At 44.4% G+C, this 18,554-nt stretch overlaps 3 protein-coding genes and 2 long non-coding RNA genes across 14 annotated transcripts in view; 4 read left to right on the top strand and 1 right to left on the bottom strand.

Annotated features, from left to right (window-relative positions):
• The window catches only part of f (espin protein forked), an 83,406-nt gene extending 76,904 nt beyond the window's left edge, over positions 1–6,502 (top strand). For 3 of the 7 annotated variants that reach the window (XM_086836486.1, XM_020949819.2, XM_086836487.1), the window contains 5 exons: positions 2,888–3,434; positions 4,491–4,905; positions 4,967–5,215; positions 5,275–5,483; positions 5,552–6,502. In XM_086836486.1, coding sequence (XP_086692612.1) covers positions 2,888–3,434; positions 4,491–4,905; positions 4,967–5,215; positions 5,275–5,483; positions 5,552–5,897 — 1,766 coding nt within the window. In that variant the 3' untranslated portion in view covers positions 5,898–6,502. The remainder of the gene's footprint in view (positions 1–2,887; positions 3,435–4,490; positions 4,906–4,966; positions 5,216–5,274; positions 5,484–5,551) is intronic. The other 4 variants (XM_020949820.2, XM_086836488.1, XM_086836489.1 and 1 more) reach the window with 3 other exon arrangements.
• LOC110182078 (uncharacterized) lies at positions 6,491–8,539 on the top strand. The gene has a single exon (XM_086836491.1). It carries the CDS (start codon positions 7,938–7,940, stop codon positions 8,499–8,501), a length of 564 nt encoding a protein of 187 aa, XP_086692617.1. The 5' UTR covers positions 6,491–7,937; the 3' UTR covers positions 8,502–8,539.
• A 1,187-nt stretch (positions 8,540–9,726) lies between these two features.
• On the bottom strand, positions 9,727–10,751 carry LOC110181878 (uncharacterized). Its single transcript, XM_020949805.2, has 2 exons — positions 10,416–10,751; positions 9,727–10,333 (listed from the first exon to the last, which is right to left on the bottom strand). Exons 1-2 carry the CDS (start codon positions 10,455–10,457, stop codon positions 9,776–9,778), a joined length of 600 nt encoding a protein of 199 aa, XP_020805464.2. The 5' UTR covers positions 10,458–10,751; the 3' UTR covers positions 9,727–9,775.
• A 1,076-nt stretch (positions 10,752–11,827) lies between these two features.
• On the top strand, positions 11,828–16,209 carry LOC110181762 (uncharacterized). Of its 4 annotated transcripts, none has more exons than XR_015272483.1 (7): positions 11,828–12,719; positions 12,801–12,922; positions 12,985–13,898; positions 13,981–14,102; positions 14,165–15,078; positions 15,206–15,281; positions 15,344–16,209. It is a non-coding gene; the product is annotated as an uncharacterized LOC110181762 (long non-coding RNA). The 4 variants fall into 4 exon arrangements; XR_015272480.1 differs by having other exon boundaries at positions 15,160–15,281; XR_015272481.1 differs by having other exon boundaries at positions 11,888–12,719; positions 12,847–12,922; positions 15,160–15,281.
• Positions 16,210–16,327: 118 nt separating this feature from the next.
• On the top strand, positions 16,328–18,459 carry LOC147643374 (uncharacterized). Its single transcript, XR_015272479.1, has 3 exons — positions 16,328–17,241; positions 17,324–17,445; positions 17,508–18,459. It is a non-coding gene; the product is annotated as an uncharacterized LOC147643374 (long non-coding RNA).
• Positions 18,460–18,554: the final 95 nt, after the last annotated feature.

The raw sequence follows: 18,554 nt of genomic DNA, 5'->3' as shown, positions 1-18,554 counted from the left end.
AATTTTAAAGGATAAAACGTTTGATATTGACTAATATTTCTGTATCCTACAGTTGGGTTTAAATTTATTTAACTATTGCTATCAATCTATTTGTTTTTATTATTATTTTTAACCTACTTTGTAGTCTTATTCAAGACTCAAGATCACTCACAGTTCGTTCGTCAGAGAAGGTTAATCTAGGTTGTTTTGGTTCCTGCTCTTCGATATAGTTTTCTTTTTGTAAATCCTTAAGTATTTTTGTAAAACTTATAGGAATATTTTCCCCAGTGTCTGATCAATGATCTATGGGCCACGACGACATCATTGTCAATCGTCTTGGTTGGGTTAGAGGGTAGGCCTTCCCTCGTAAATAGTTACATACATGATCCATTACCCGAACCGCGATGAGGAAGCAATTTCCCAACAAGTCGCGGCCATAATTGTGTGTGTCCCACACAATTGGCAAGCCACCCACATCCACCTATCCACATTTACCTGCACCACCGCCACAACTCCTCCGCCTCCACCTCCTCCTCCTGGCAATCGTGGCTCGTGGATCTGCGAAAGTTTTTACCAACGAAAGTGAACGTGTTTTTGCGAAGTGGCCATCGCGGTGCCGCCGTCTTGGGTGAATAACTTTGTCGATGGCTTGAACTCACTTCAGGCTGCCAGCGACGCTCGCAGAGGCAACATCGTCAACTCCAACTCCATTTCCAACTCCAATTCGGAACCGCGTTGTCCTCAAGTTTTCCGGTCATCCTTTTTACCCAACTCCTGAGAATGTGACTTGTGCTTGAATTTTATTTTCATATACTATATAGATCTCATTGCATCGAACAATATGAACATGCTGGGCTCTGTGAAAATCCACAAGAATTCGCGGCGAAATTACTTCACTCTCAGCTTTCAACGTTTCGATATCTTTCGGTGTAAGTGGCTTAATGTGATTTGGTTGAATTTAATCAACAGAAACTGGACATCAAGAGAGTTAAATTCATAATCATAAATCAAATATAAAGAAAGTGTTGTACAGCTTTTAGTGATTCTATATTTATTGGTGTGACTTTATACTTGACAACGAAAAGGAATAGTGCGGTTTAATTAGTTAACATATTATTCATATTCAGTGAAAATACCTTATAGGTTATAGGTTCTGTTGTGACGAATAATTATTTTTGTTAATTTGGTGCTCTTTTTTAAGTGTTTGAAGGTTGCTTCAATTTCAAGACTACTTTGGTCATGGAGAATATCGCTCAAAAAACGCCTAAGGTTTATAATGAACTCAAACATTATGTTATTATTTATTAAATCAAATTATATCTTAAATTTATGAAGTATACTAGTACTAGTTTCTGGTCAAGCAAAGAACAGCTCCCTGAAAGTAAATAAACAGAAAATCTTATACTTTGGTACAACTATCAATTGAAAGTCTCTAAAGCATTTTCTGTCAATCCAGAAGTATGCACAAGTCTTTCAAGCTTCAGGTTTCTTAAGTTTACAACAAGTAATACTTTTTGCAAAATTTGCAAATAAAATATCAAAATAGTTAGGCTAATGAGTTGTGAGTGCTGCTGCCATATCGCCTTGCATCTTGGGCCTCAGACATTGCACTCGTTAAACCCGCTAACGAAACCGACCTGTGAACATCAATGACAATTTCAAATTTCTCCCCAGACCCGTTGCTCAAATTAATTTACAAAATGTATGAAAGGCAACAAAAAAACTGAATTTTTCGCATTTCGTTCGCTAGTTTTTCATGTCGCCAAAGTCACAATTCGCAATGCATAAATTCAGTTCAAACTGGCTCAACTCGATTTTGAGTGGTTTGACCATAAGATCGGGCAGCCATGAACTGATCCACCAGCTCCAGCTCCACCACGTAATGATTGCCGGGAAAAACTAGTTACCAAAGGCCGTGAAAGTTGGAGCAACGCGGTGATCGGGTTTAGATGGAGTCTCTGCCCAATTACTGGCTGCCAGTAAATTGAATAAAGAAAGACATAAGGCCATCACTGCCACCAGCAGAGCTCGCCAGGGAAATTGTGGCTAATGCCATTTTTATGAGCGAGATACTCCCACGATACTGTAAAGTTTACAGCTGGGAGGAAGTAATTCTTCCGTGTGATCATTACTTCGCAGTCTTATGAGGTTTAGATTTGAGTAAGGAATAACCCAGGAACTCGTGTCAGAGAGGTATTCGATCAGTCCCATACTCTCTTTCCTAGAATTTTTGTGGTTTTCGAGACCCAACATTTAAATAAATGGCTATCAGGCGACAGAGGCGACACCCTCAAGTGCAAGTGTCCCCTTATCATCTTAAGAGTCAAGTGGAACTTTTGGTTAGACCTACTCCAGTAGCTATCTAATTAAAATATATACGATTTGCGTATCTCTGACTAAGGGTTAATCATATCGCTATATAGAAAGCCCCAAAAAACGTAAAACGTAAAAACGTAGGTAGCCCTGAGAGGCTCTTAAAAGAAGTAGATTAGTTTTCTAAACTTTCAGAGGTTCCAAAGAGTCAAACTAAGCCCCTAACATGTATTATTATTTCCATTCCCATTAAATTCCACGTTTAACACTTAATTTCTCTCACTTCTTGGTCATTTGTCTGCCAATTTATTAACTTAACTCAACTCGACTTAAATTTAATTTATTTCGCTTTGCTTTGTTTTCGTATGCAACTGGGGCTAGTGTCTGGTGAAAGGCGCCTACGCAGCCAGCCATTGTGCCTAAGCCTACACCTTGCAGCTCCTCGGATTTTCGTATTTTCTTATTTTCCCATTTTCCTCTATTTTTTTATATATTATTTTCCCACTTAGTGGCTGTCTGCTCAAGTTAGCATGACCAGCGTCAGACTGATAACTGCTAACCCACAAAACTCATAAATAAATTTGTTCAATTCCAGCGAACAAGAAAGCCAAGCTGCTCAATGCCAGCAGCGGTGGAGGTGTCGGAGGAGGAGGAGGAGTCGGTGGCAATAGCACCAAGGCCAAGGAGGAGGAGTCCCTAGGTGCGGGCAATACGCGAAACGGAATCTATGGCTACTCCGAGGGCGGCAAGGGTCAAAGGAGCAATGGCAACTACCAGAGCCAGCAGCAGCAGCACTACCAGTCGCAGCAGCAGCAGCAACAGCATCACAGTCACCAGTACACGCCCAGTCTCTATGGGGGCGGATCCTCCGCCGAGGATCACTACGAGCTCACCCAGCACCAGCTGGAGCAGCAGCAGCAACAGATTTACGGCGAGTCTGGCAATGGCATGGGAGGCAATCCTGGCCTGGCTGGTGGACAGCGGACGGGCGGACCCAATCTGGTCAACAAGCAGCTGGTGCTGCCGTTTGTGCCGCCCAGTTTTCCCAATAAATCACAAGACGGCGTCACGCACCTCATCAAGCCGTCGGAGTATCTCAAGAGCATCAGCATCGACAAGCGTTCGTGTCCATCCTCCGCCCGGTGAGTGAGCTTACCCCCCTTCTAGTCCTAGTCCAAGTCCAAGTCCAAGTTGGACTCCTAGAGTCCACTTTCAATTAGCAGATGGCAGCCGATTTAATTTGGCTGAACATCTCGTGCAGCGGTTGTTATAATTAGTATTGGCGGTACAGTTGCCTCAATTAGCCAAAAATACAACAAAATAAAAACACTAACCAAGCTGCAGAAAACACCCAAGATACATGGCTGGCAAGACGCTTGGCTGACGCTGGGCAATTAGCAGCTTGCTGCCAGTGATGCTGGGTTTTAGCCAAAACAACAATAATGAAAAGCTAACTAAGTTTTTTAATATCTTTTTTAAAATATATTTCAACATATAAGTCATGTATGAAAGTTAGTATTAGGGAAAACTTTCCAATCTGGCACAAATCTAGAAAAGTTTCAAACTTCTGGCAAATAAGTCTTTAAATTTATAATCAAAAAACTTCGTTATTAACATTTTTGCTAAAAGCCTAAAATTTGAACAGGAAAACCCCTTAATTCTTACCTTGCAGCAACTAAGCATAAAAAGGCTACAGAGGGATTTTTTTCAATTTAACTAATATATTATAGGTAGAGTATGATTATAAAGATTGCCCAAGAAAAATGTAGTACAATTTCTTTAAAAAAATATAGATCTAGGTTTTTCCAGCTAAAAAAAATAATAGACCATCTACAAACCAAACTTATGGCTTATAAAAACCTCTTAAGTTAGCTACAAAAAAGTTGAGCTTACAGCATTTTATCCGCCGCTCAAGAGTGCATGAAATTTTATGCGTGCCACTTTGCGGCCTGCCACTTCTTTGTGGCACACACAGCAGTAACGGCAATGTGGCAGCTGCAGGTGCAACTGCAACTCAGTTGCAATTCGAAGATGATACTGCGCACACGCCACGCCTGGCGCAGGTGGGGAGCTCATCCTCCCTAGCCAAAACCCAAGCCCAAATCCAACCCAACCCATCCACAACCACATTTAGCCAGCTAATCTCACCTAATCCAGTGAAAGTTGCCTCTAAACAATGCTTTTATGCCTCTTTACAGCTCCACGGATACGGAGGACTACATGCAGATACAGATCGCCCAGCAGCAGCAGCAGCAGCAACAGGTGCACCTCTCCCAGCATCCACAGTCGCACCCGCATTCGCATCACCAGCACCCGCACCCACATCCCCATCCCCATCCACATCCGCACCACCAGCATGGACATGGAATGGGAGGCGAGCAGCCACCATTACCGCCGCCACCTCCACCACTACCCCATGGAATGCTGCCACCGCAGCCACTGGTACCGCTAATGAACATGGCTAATGGGGGCCAGGATACGACCATGTCCGGTAAGTCATCGCACAAGCCCAAGAAGCCGCATGGAGCGACGCCCAGCAGCCAGGACACAGCCACCCGGAAGCAGCACCAGCCACTTTCAGCTATCTCCATACAGGATCTGAACAGCGTTCAGGTGAGGAAAAGCAAAGATTTCTAATAAAATGGTTATATATAAATGCTATCCCCTTTTGCAGCTGCGCCGCACGGACACCCAGAAGGTACCGAAACCCTACCAGATGCCCGCCCGCAGCCTGAGCATGCAGTGCCTCACCTCTGGCACGGACACATACCTCAAGTCCGACCTAATTGCCGAGCTGAAGATCTCCAAGGACATACCCGGCATCAAGAAGATGAAGGTGGAGCAGCAGATGGCCAGCCGAATGGACTCGGAGCACTACATGGAGATCACGAAGCAGTTTACGGCCAACAACTATGTGGATCAGGTAAGTTGAGGTCACATTCAACATTTGCAAAGGAGCGCTGGCTAAGTGGCGAGGCAAAGATCTACTTGCAGATACCCGAGAAGGACCAAGCCGGCAACGCGATCCCCGACTGGAAGCGCCAGATGATGGCTAAGAAGGCGGCCGAGCGGGCCAAGAAGGACTTCGAGGAGCGGATGGCCCAGGAGGCGGAGTCGCGTCGCCTCTCCCAGATACCGCAGTGGAAGCGCGATCTGCTGGCGCGGCGCGAGGATGCGGAGAACAAGCTGAAGTAAGTGGGTGCGAGTGGCAGGTGGCAGAGGGAGGCCTGGCCTCACTGTCCTTCTGACCTTCTTCCAGGGCGGCCATCTACACGCCCAAGGTGGAGGAGAACAACCGGGTGGCGGACACCTGGCGGCTCAAGAACCGCGCCATGTCCATCGACAACATCAACATCAATCTGGCGGGCATGGAGCAGCATTACCAGCAGATCCAGTACCAGCAACAGCAGCAGCAGCCCCAGCCGGTGGCCAACAAGGAGAACCATTCCGATCCGGATCAGGAGCATCAGCAGCAGCAGTCGGGTTCCGAAATCCTAGAGGCGCCGGAGGGCCAGCGGCAGCCCGAGGAGGAGGAGGAGGAGGATAACATCATCCCTTGGAGGGCACAGCTGCGCAAGACCAACAGTCGCCTCAGCCTGATCTGATCTGATTGCGAAGCATCATCCTTTTCACGTATTTCCTCCCAAGTGGTGCATTTTTTTTGTTTTTTTTTTTTCATAACATAATATAAATTATAAAAAATAAAGCATTAAAAATATAATATAATCCCTAAAGCATGTGCAATTGAAAAATACCCTAAATGTAAACCCTATTGGCTAAGCTTAAGTTAAAGCAAAGGATAACTAGCTACTTACATTGTACTATATGGCATTAATAATAATATTATTTTTTTTTTTGGCAAAAAACATATTGTTATTCCTATGGGGCAGAATCGTTTATATTTAATCTCAATCGCTGTCCTTGAGTTCTATTCCGGTGTTGTACTTTTATCACTTGTAATACTTGTGTGAGTTTTTTTTTTATTATTATTATTATTATTATTTTTATATCTCGTCGTGACTCGTCTTGAATTTATTAAGTAATGGCATTAATTTAATTTTCTTAGCTAAGCATTTTTTTATTGTTATTTGTTTTTATATATGCAGCTCAAGCAATATTACTATTAATTGCAAAAATACCCAATTTACATATTATGGATAAAACGAATGAACGAATCAATAAATACACATACATATATATATATATTAAAGGTTTCTTAGAGGTTTTAAAAAAGGGATGTAAATAATAATATATTATATTAATGTATTTATTTTTATATTTAATTTAGCAAAGTGCAAACGTACTCACTATCTGTGCTATAATTAAAAAACTGATAAGTATGAAAGTGTGACAAAAACAAAACAATACTGAAAAGATTTTTAATACATTTTTATATTTTATAATTAATAACATTAGCTATTGTATATTGTATATATAAGATAAGTTTTAATATTTAGAAGTATTTTCTTTGTAACAAATATAAGTAAAGTACTTTTAAATATTAAAATTAGGTACGTAGCTTTGTAGGCTCTTAATATTTTTGGTGTTCATCATTATCTGTATATTTAATTACAATTGACTTACAAACTTGTAAATAATTAATTAATAAGCTAGATAAGTTTTCCACGCTTTAACTTAATTATTTCGACTAAAGGTCTGTCCGAATATAGATCCCAATTACTTTATTGGATCGAACAGCTGTCGTGCTGATCATTCGACACCTTGATAATTGACTTTTCCAGGGGTTTTGTTTTTATTGTCGCCTTTAAAATTAACTCGTGCGACTTTCGCGGCAGCAACAGTTCCATCGGAGATTGTGCAGGTGCCGCCCAGCATCGAGGAGGAGCGTGTGTGGCCCGTCTCTATCTGGGGCCAATCTTGGACCCTACTCCATCGACTCCCACCCACCACAGGTGAAGGAAGCCCCCCACTATCTGGATCTAAGCGGGTGAGTATCTGGCGATGTATTTATTGTTTCCACGCTGCATAGATAGTGACAAATTAGTTTCGGACTTTGTGTGGCTTAATTAAACGCCCGTGCTACATATCAATGGCATATTAATTTACCAAAAATATATGTGCAAATCGGGCCAGATAGATCTCGCCGCCACTTGACCACTGTCCACTGTCCACTGATAGGGCCTCTGCGGTTCTTCTATATAAGCAAACCCCGCGGATCAGCCGGCAAACATTCGCCAGTGAATCCATCCACCAGCAACATGAAAGTGATCAGTCTGTGCCTCCTGGTTGTGGCTTCGGCCAGCTTCCTCCTGACCACCGTCAGCGTAAGTCCAGTTACCAAGGAGCTTCTCTGAAGGAGCCGAAGTATATACTTCAAGTGCAGAAGTACTTGCTATCTCAGGCGAGGGGCTGATAAGACTAAAAGTGTGACAAAAACAAAGAGATACTATTTTTTTACAATTTTTTTTACATTTTTTGTACCAAAAACCTAAATCTAACGAGTTTGTGTAAAAAATAAGTTGTACAAAGTGAAAAGAGAGGCTCTCCTATAGCTAGTTTTCAAGTGCAAAATACTCTAATTGTTTAGAGTGTGTGAAAACCGAAAACATGCAAACAAAAACCTTACTTAACCTTTTGTATCCCTTGTATGTATCCAGGCCAATGCCGTGGAGTCCTACGATGACATGTACGACGTCGAGTGGGATGTGTCCGCTCTGATTGCCGAGCTCTCGGCTCTCGAGGACATGGACGGCGAGTACATGGATGTGGAGGCCTTTGGATTCATCGGCGCCTGCAAGAACATCCTGTGGAAAGGCTTCAAGGGCGTGAACGGCACTAACTGCATCATCAAGGAGGTGATCAATGTAATGAGCGCCTGCACCAGCTACGTGGACAACATCGGCCACTGCACCCTGAACGTGCCCAAGGATGTCCTGGCTATTGTCGACAATGCCAAGCAGATGGCCGTCATCGGCAACAACATTATCCATCTCCGTTCCCAGCTCTGCAATTCCTCCACCTCCACCTCCACCAGGGGTGTGGTTTCCGCCACCAAGAACTCGTTCAAGTGCTTCATCAAGCTATTCAAGGCCACCATGGGCCTCGTCCGCCGCATGAACCTCATGATCAAGCAGTCGGGCCGACTGCCCTCCAACACTGCCTCCTGCTTCGTGGGTGCCACCAAGAGCGTGGTTGCCTCCTGCAACGCCTTTGTGCCCAACATCAACACCTGCATCGCCAACATGTAAGCATTGCAATTGTAATAAAACCATGATATTATGAGCAATTCGTGTGGGTTTCTTTTTTTTTCTAATTTTGAAGAGATTAGATTTTCCCTAATTTTTGAGTAAATTGCTACCTTAAATGGGTAATAATATTATAAAACAAGAAGGGCAACTAACTTCGGGAAGCCCGGTTTTATATACCCTTGCAGTTTTCTAATAAATTATAGGATAGAATCGGATATTGCTCATACATAAGCTTAAACTATACGTATTTTTTGAACAATACTTATCGGTTAATTTTAATTCGGAATGCTTTCCTAAGATGGCTAGATTGATTCAGCTGTTGATGCTGATCAAGAATATATATGATTAGTAGGGTGGAAAATGACTCCTTCACTGAGTTTCAAGCTCCTGACTAAAATTATAATACTCTGGAAGGCTATGTATATTTAATACTTAATACTATAACACTTTATATTATATCTGAATAAGTAATAGAATTAAAACAAAACAAAATTCCAGTGTTTAGGCATGGTAGCAAGTAGAAATGGTAAAGACGCACATCGATTTGGCCTTCAGGAACACAAATAAATACACATTTTCCAATTTATCAAATATGCCTAAGGCATTCGCAAATAGATAACATTCTGGACTTTCCTCAAAGGTCGGAATTTCTCCAGGTGTTTGAGCTTCTGGCCAATAAAGCAGATAAAATGAACAAACAAAGAGAAGTAATCACCTTGCTTACGACCTTACCTGTGGTCAAATCGTTTTTGTATACTTTTGATAAACAATAAATCGATTGATATCATTCATCATTTGGAAAACCTACAAAAAACAGACAGAAGAATGACTACCTCAAAGCGTTTTAAATTCATAATTTACATTTCCATAAAGCAAAAGATATATTACTATTATTATTATTAAATAAAAATAATGAAATTGACATACAGACAGGCCAAGGACTATTATCCTTTATAATTTACAGAATTGGAAAAAAGTCTTAGTAATTTTTTCACACTTTTTTAAAGGCTTGCATCATTGAAATTATCACAAATTCAAACAACAAAAAAACAACAACAACAAATATTAATACCTCATGCGTAGATTTATTAGGCTCATAAAAAGTAGCCAAGAAACCCTTAATTTTCATTCCTTTCTGGTTCCTTTCAATATTTTCTTCTCCTTTCTTGATTCAAAACATATATGATATATATATATATGTAGTTTATAGTATTCAAAGACAGGATATTTTTATATAATGCTTTATTCAGTTAAAAAGTGTAAAGAGGACCTTCCTAAGAGGTCAACTGGGAGCAGACGAGCATGTTTTGAGGGAAGGCCGTGTAGTAGGTGACCAGGGTGTTGACGGCATCGTTGACACAGGCGACGGCATTGGGTCCGGTCTTGGGCAGCTTGCCGGCCAGCTTAATGGCAGCCTTCACCTGCTTGTTCAGTTTCCATACTCCAGCCAGAGTCTTCGCGAAGCAGCTGTTGGTAATCGTGGATCCCTCGGTGTCGGTATTGGCACAGACCCCGGACTTCTGGTTGATGAGACTGGAGGAGGTGCTGATGATATTGGCGTTGGCATTGATCAGGTTGGTCACATCCTTGCTGGCGGTCACACCGCAACCGACCACATTCCTGTTGAAGCTGGTGGCACTGTCCTGGATACCGGCGACCCACTTGAGCACACAGTTGAGTCCCTTGATGCTGCGTAGAGCCAGCTTAATGTACTTGTAGGTGCTGCTAAAAATGGCCAAATCCTCGGTCGCCTGGCCATCGATCAAGTCGGTTAAGTCGGCCAATTCTGGCGAGGAGTCCACGCTGGGATGGGGCACCACCACGGCATTTACCTACAAGTAATTATTCCATTAATTATGATTTACATTTATTAATTAAATTGTATATTTTTGAATTTTTTGTTTAGAAACTCACGCAGAGCAGGCACAAGGCCAAAGCAAAGAGGGTAAACTTCATGTTTTCGCTGTTTTGAACAAACTATAACGACCCCCATCGGTTGTGGGCCTTTTATATCGTTGGACGGCTTAACCCTAGGTATGTCTACATTCCTTACGATAACAGACCCGAAGCTTCTTTGGGGGTGTTTATTTCATTTAACCTTTGCCTGTATACATTTATTATATCATTTATTAAATCTGATAATTTAAATTCTACTTCAACTGATTAACGCTTCTAATATCTCAAATAAAAATTTGTCTTATAATTAATTAGTAAATATAATGGTTCAATGATGTACTTTTCCATTGGCCCTAAAAGGGTTAATACCAAAGTCGACTTGAGCTAGCTGTCGCAACTCCTGGCTGATAAGGTTGTAAGCCAATTGGACAATTCCGAATCAAATGTTAATTTATCTATCAAAATATTGAAAAAACCATTAAGGGGCCTTACAGGCCAGTAACTTTGTTAATGCTTAAGCCAATTTCACATAGATTCTTTCGGTATTTTTAGGGTGCTGATTTATTTATTTTGAGATATATTCATGTCTACGGTTTTGTAAAATGTAAATTTGTAGCATCTATTAGCACCTTGTCGCAGCCTCCTCCATGGTTTTTAGTGTTAGAAGTACATCTACAAATATATGCGAGTAACGTGTCCAACCTCTTTACTGCATATAGGACAGTCAAATCTGTATTCCAGGGATTTGTTCAAGCACTCAGTGCAGAACACATACTCTTAAAAACGGACTGCTTTTATGACCAGAATAAAAGTTTGACACATACCCTTAGCGAATGGACTACTAAGTATCGGGTTCATCTATATATTTTTATATTTCCTTAAGTCGTATAATTCATTAAAGTTCTCATAACTAGCCCCCGGAAGCGCTTCCAACGACGGATCGGGATACAAATGCCCCATATGCATATCGGTTCTGCAGGACCCAACCGCGACAACTTCTTCTTCAACTGGCGAAACGATGCCCTGGTCATCAGACTTGACTGTCTGCATAAATCAGCTGTAAGCAGTGTTTCTCGCCTATTTTTATGTTGGAATAAATTACATATTATCACTAAACAAACGATGGCTGCGACAAGATAGAGAGGGGTAAGCAAAAAAGTTAAACTCATTAACTCATTTAAATTAGAATTTAAACATACGATTAGTGCCCACCACATGAACTCAGATGTGGCTTGGGCCGCACTAGCTGTCATACCAAGATCTTGAGAAGGTTCGAAACTCCGAATTCTTATATAAGCTTATAAAAGTTCTTCGTCGCCCTCGGAAGCTTTTTGTTCGCTTCAACAGTCTGGCAGCTCTACTCTATAGATAAATTTTTCAGAACGTGATAAATTCAAGTGCGACCAGCTTCTTTATGGTAAATACTAAGGTAAATACTGAAAAGTCGGCATTTTGAAGGTAAAACTTTGCAGGCACACTGCCGCTAATTAAGTGAAAATCATCTTGCAAAAATACTTCGTAAATTGATGCTACCTGCTTTCTTGGACCTAGCAGCAACACCTGACATGCTTTACCTGAAGATTTTCGAGCCTCCAGGAGTTGCGGGACCGATTCACAGAGATGCGCGAGCTCGATCTTGCAGTGTATCCAAGCATCTCAATCTGCCCGTGGCCGTGAGTTTTGGCGTTACTGTACCACGGCCACATACAACCTGCAGCAGCGTCGCGGAGGAGTCTCCGCTTCCAGTGCTATTGTCATAGCAGCCAGCTAAGCGCTAGTGGCCACCCAACAGATGCAGCAAGGACGCAGAACGTCCACTCTGAAGCACAGCTAAGAGGCCATCCAGGAAACGGCCGGTACAACGGCCGAATTCTGGTTGCAGGCGGGCCAGAGTGGCCTACAGCAACCCGACGGAGTGGCGGCAGGGAAAGCTTTAGGCACTAGTGGTGCAGCAGGAGCCACTAGCAGCTCGCTCCACCTTCACCACTGCCAGACGCACTACAACAGCCACGGACATGGCCACGGGCAAGGACACCGCAGCTACAACAGCAGCCACAGCGGGACTGCAATCACTACCAGGAGAAGCTAAACACGGCGCTGGTGCTGCCCACATGCCGACTTCAAACACGAACCTCCACGTCCGTTGGTAACTCCACCGCCTCGTCGACTTCTTCAATGGGCATGTATGCGGTGGATATGCTCTAAACGGCTGCAGCTGCGGGGTGGCCTGGCCCACGGATCGCTCTCGATGACGGTAACAGAAGCGGTTGGTTTGGCGGGCCACAAATCCCAACCCCAAGACCGGGCAACGTGTATTGCCAGGTAATAAATGAATTAAACTATAAAGCTGAACAAACAAATAACATCGTTTATACCATACATTTTTTCTAATTGTATTTACAGCTCTATTTTAAATGAAACGCTTAATTTAATTGTTCTCAAATTTCAGCAGTGATGGAAAACGCAATACTTCGAAGGTTTAAAGCACTAAACTATCGATAACTTTATAAGTGCGATCAGTTTAGGTAAATGTAAAAAAATCGTAAAACTAACAGTCTGGCAGCTCTAAACTATCGATATTTTTCAGATCGTGATAGATTCTTTTACGATAAATACTGAAAATTCGGCGTTTTGAAGGTAAAACTTTGCGGGCACACTGCCGCTAATTCAGTGAAAATCATCTTGGAAAAATAGTTCGTAAATTCATGCTGCCTGCTTTCTTGGACCTAGCAGCAACACCTGACATGCTTTACCTGAAGATTTTCGAGCCTCCAGGAGTTGCGGGACCGATTCACAGAGATGCGCGAGCTCGATCTTGCAGTGTATCCAAGCATCTCAATCTGCCCGTGGCCGTGAGTTTTGGCGTTACTGTACCACGGCCACATACAACCTGCAGCAGCGTCGCGGAGGAGTCTCCGCTTCCAGTGCTATTGTCATAGCAGCCAGCTAAGCGCTAGTGGCCACCCAACAGATGCAGCAAGGACGCAGAACGTCCACTCTGAAGCACAGCTAAGAGGCCATCCAGGAAACGGCCGGTACAACGGCCGAATTCTGGTTGCAGGCGGGCCAGAGTGGCCTACAGCAACCCGACGGAGTGGTGGCAGGGAAAGCTTTAGGCACTAGTGGTGCAGCAGGAGCCACTAGCAGCTCGCTCCACCTTCACCACTGCCAGACGCACTACAACAGCCACGGACATGGCCACGGGCAAGGACACCGCAGCTACAACAGCAGCCACAGCGGGACTGCAATCACTACCAGGAGAAGCTAAACACGGCGCTGGTGCTGCCCACATGCCGACTTCAAACACGAACCTCCACGTCCGTTGGTAACTCCACCGCCTCGTCGACTTCTTCAATGGGCATGTATGCGGTGGATATGCTCTAAACGGCTGCAGCTGCGGGGTGGCCTGGCCCACGGATCGCTCTCGATGACGGTAACAGAAGCGGTTGGTTTGGCGGGCCACAAATCCCAACCCCAAGACCGGGCAACGTGTATTGCCAGGTAATAAATGAATTAAACTATAAAGCTGAACAAACAAATAACATCGTTTATACCATACATTTTTTTCTAATTGTATTTACAGCTCTATTTTAAATGAAACGCTTAATTTAATTGTTCTCAAATTTCAGCAGTGATGGAAAACGCAATACTTCGAAGGTTTAAAGCACTAAACTATCGATAACTTTATAAGTGCGATCAGTTTAGGTAAATGTAAAAAAATCGTAAAACTAACAGTCTGGCAGCTCTAAACTATCGATATTTTTCAGATCGTGATAGATTCTTTTACGATAAATACTGAAAATTCGGCGTTTTGAAGGTAAAACTTTGCGGGCACACTGCCGCTAATTCAGTGAAAATCATCTTGGAAAAATAGTTCGTAAATTCATGCTGCCTGCTTTCTTGGACCTAGCAGCAACACCTGACATGCTTTACCTGAAGATTTTCGAGCCTCCAGGAGTTGCGGGACCGATTCACAGAGATGCGCGAGCTCGATCTTGCAGTGTATCCAAGCATCTCAATCTGCCCGTGGCCGTGAGTTTTGGCGTTACTGTACCACGGCCACATACAACCTGCAGCAGCGTCGCGGAGGAGTCTCCGCTTCCAGTGCTATTGTCATAGCAGCCAGCTAAGCGCTAGTGGCCACCCAACAGATGCAGCAAGGACGCAGAACGTCCACTCTGAAGCACAGCTAAGAGGCCATCCAGGAAACGGCCGGTACAACGGCCGAATTCTGGTTGCAGGCGGGCCAGAGTGGCCTACAGCAACCCGACGGAGTGGCGGCAGGGAAAGCTTTAGGCACTAGTGGTGCAGCAGGAGCCACTAGCAGCTCGCTCCACCTTCACCACTGCCAGACGCACTACAACAGCCACGGACATGGCCACGGGCAAGGACACCGCAGCTACAACAGCAGCCACAGCGGGACTGCAATCACTACCAGGAGAAGCTAAACACGGCGCTGGTGCTGCCCACATGCCGACTTCAAACACGAACCTCCACGTCCGTTGGTAACTCCACCGCCTCGTCGACTTCTTCAATGGGCATGTATGCGGTGGATATGCTCTAAACGGCTGCAGCTGCGGGGTGGCCTGGCCCACGGATCGCTCTCGATGACGGTAACAGAAGCGGTTGGTTTGGCGGGCCACAAATCCCAACCCCAAGACCGGGCAACGTGTATTGCCAGGTAATAAATGAATTAAACTATAAAGCTGAACAAACAAATAACATCGTTTATACCATACATTTTTTCTAATTGTATTTACAGCTCTATTTTAAATGAAACGCTTAATTTAATTGTTCTCAAATTTCAGCAGTGATGGAAAACGCAATACTTCGAAGGTTTAAAGCACTAAACTATCGATAACTTTATAAGTGCGATCAGTTTAGGTAAATGTAAAAAAATCGTAAAACTAACAGTCTGGCAGCTCTAAACTATCGATATTTTTCAGATCGTGATAGATTCTTTTACGATAAATACTGAAAATTCGGCGTTTTGAAGGTAAAACTTTGCGGGTACACTGCCGCTAATTCAGTGAAAATCATCTTGGAAAAATAGTTCGTAAATTCATGCTGCCTGCTTTCTTGGACCTAGCAGCAACACCTGACATGCTTTACCTGAAGATTTTCGAGCCTCCAGGAGTTGCGGGACCGATTCACAGAGATGCGCGAGCTCGATCTTGCAGTGTATCCAAGCATCTCAATCTGCCCGTGGCCGTGAGTTTTGGCGTTACTGTACCACGGCCACATACAACCTGCAGCAGCGTCGCGGAGGAGTCTCCGCTTCCAGTGCTATTGTCATAGCAGCCAGCTAAGCGCTAGTGGCCACCCAACAGATGCAGCAAGGACGCAGAACGTCCACTCTGAAGCACAGCTAAGAGGCCATCCATGAAACGGCCGGTACAACGGCCGAATTCTGGTTGCAGGCGGGCCAGAGTGGCCTACAGCAACCCGACGGAGTGGCGGCCGGGAAAGCTTTAGGCACTAGTGGTGCAGCAGGAGCCACTAGCAGCTCGCTCCACCCTCACCACTGCCAGACGCTCTACACCAGCCACAGGCAAGGACACCGCAGCCACAACAGCAGTCACAGCGGGCACAGTAATCAAAACCAGGAGAAGGTGGTTCACAAATCCCAACCCCAAGACCGGGCAACGTGGATTTGCCAGGTAATAAGTGAATTAAGCTAAAAAGTTGAACAGTCACATAACGGGGTTTACCATATATTACTTTAAATTTTTCCTGATCATATTAACAACTCTATTTGAAATGAAATATTTAATTGTTCTCAAATTCCAGCAGTGCTGGGAAACGCAACAAATTCAAGAGTTTGGCAGCACTGAACTATCGATAACTTTATAAGTGCGACCAGTTAAGGTAAATGTAAAAATCTAAACGTTTTAACAGTCTGGCAGCTCTAAACTATCGATATTTTTCAGATCGTGATAGATTCTTTTACGATAAATACTGAAAATTCGGCGTTTTGAAGGTAAAACTTTGCGGGCACACTGCCGCTAATTCAGTGAAAATCATCTTGGAAAAATAGTTCGTAAATTCATGCTGCCTGCTTTCTTGGACCTAGCAGCAACACCTGACATGCTTTACCTGAAGATTTTCGAGCCTCCAGGAGTTGCGGGACCGATTCACAGAGATGCGCGAGCTCGATCTTGCAGTGTATCCAAGCATCTCAATCTGCCCGTGGCCGTGAGTTTTGGCGTTACTGTACCACGGCCACATACAACCTGCAGCAGCGTCGCGGAGGAGTCTCCGCTTCCAGTGCTATTGTCATAGCAGCCAGCTAAGCGCTAGTGGCCACCCAACAGATGCAGCAAGGACGCAGAACGTCCACTCTGAAGCACAGCTAAGAGGCCATCCAGGAAACGGCCGGTACAACGGCCGAATTCTGGTTGCAGGCGGGCCAGAGTGGCCTACAGCAACCCGACGGAGTGGCGGCAGGGAAAGCTTTAGGCACTAGTGGTGCAGCAGGAGCCACTAGCAGCTCGCTCCACCTTCACCACTGCCAGACGCACTACAACAGCCACGGACATGGCCACGGGCAAGGACACCGCAGCTACAACAGCAGCCACAGCGGGACTGCAATCACTACCAGGAGAAGCTAAACACGGCGCTGGTGCTGCCCACATGCCGACTTCAAACACGAACCTCCACGTCCGTTGGTAACTCCACCGCCTCGTCGACTTCTTCAATGGGCATGTATGCGGTGGATATGCTCTAAACGGCTGCAGCTGCGGGGTGGCCTGGCCCACGGATCGCTCTCGATGACGGTAACAGAAGCGGTTGGTTTGGCGGGCCACAAATCCCAACCCCAAGACCGGGCAACGTGTATTGCCAGGTAATAAATGAATTAAACTATAAAGCTGAACAAACAAATAACATCGTTTATACCATACATTTTTTTCTAATTGTATTTACAGCTCTATTTTAAATGAAACGCTTAATTTAATTGTTCTCAAATTTCAGCAGTGATGGAAAACGCAATACTTCGAAGGTTTAAAGCACTAAACTATCGATAACTTTATAAGTGCGATCAGTTTAGGTAAATGTAAAAAAATCGTAAAACTAACAGTCTGGCAGCTCTAAACTATCGATATTTTTCAGATCGTGATAGATTCTTTTACGATAAATACTGAAAATTCGGCGTTTTGAAGGTAAAACTTTGCGGGCACACTGCCGCTAATTCAGTGAAAATCATCTTGGAAAAATAGTTCGTAAATTCATGCTGCCTGCTTTCTTGGACCTAGCAGCAACACCTGACATGCTTTACCTGAAGATTTTCGAGCCTCCAGGAGTTGCGGGACCGATTCACAGAGATGCGCGAGCTCGATCTTGCAGTGTATCCAAGCATCTCAATCTGCCCGTGGCCGTGAGTTTTGGCGTTACTGTACCACGGCCACATACAACCTGCAGCAGCGTCGCGGAGGAGTCTCCGCTTCCAGTGCTATTGTCATAGCAGCCAGCTAAGCGCTAGTGGCCACCCAACAGATGCAGCAAGGACGCAGAACGTCCACTCTGAAGCACAGCTAAGAGGCCATCCAGGAAACGGCCGGTACAACGGCCGAATTCTGGTTGCAGGCGGGCCAGAGTGGCCTACAGCAACCCGACGGAGTGGCGGCAGGGAAAGCTTTAGGCACTAGTGGTGCAGCAGGAGCCACTAGCAGCTCGCTCCACCTTCACCACTGCCAGACGCACTACAACAGCCACGGACATGGCCACGGGCAAGGACACCGCAGCTACAACAGCAGCCACAGCGGGACTGCAATCACTACCAGGAGAAGCTAAACACGGCGCTGGTGCTGCCCACATGCCGACTTCAAACACGAACCTCCACGTCCGTTGGTAACTCCACCGCCTCGTCGACTTCTTCAATGGGCATGTATGCGGTGGATATGCTCTAAACGGCTGCAGCTGCGGGGTGGCCTGGCCCACGGATCGCTCTCGATGACGGTAACAGAAGCGGTTGGTTTGGCGGGCCACAAATCCCAACCCCAAGACCGGGCAACGTGTATTGCCAGGTAATAAATGAATTAAACTATAAAGCTGAACAAACAAATAACATCGTTTATACCATACATTTTTTCTAATTGTATTTACAGCTCTATTTTAAATGAAACGCTTAATTTAATTGTTCTCAAATTTCAGCAGTGA

The sequence above is a fragment of the Drosophila serrata genome, unplaced genomic scaffold (assembly GCF_035046125.1).
Source record: "Drosophila serrata isolate PLE 108 unplaced genomic scaffold, ASM3504612v1 contig_276, whole genome shotgun sequence".
NCBI classification, from domain to species: domain Eukaryota; kingdom Metazoa; phylum Arthropoda; class Insecta; order Diptera; family Drosophilidae; genus Drosophila; species Drosophila serrata.
Note: the sequence above shows the minus strand (reverse complement) of the source record. Positions and strands in the feature narration are given on the sequence as shown.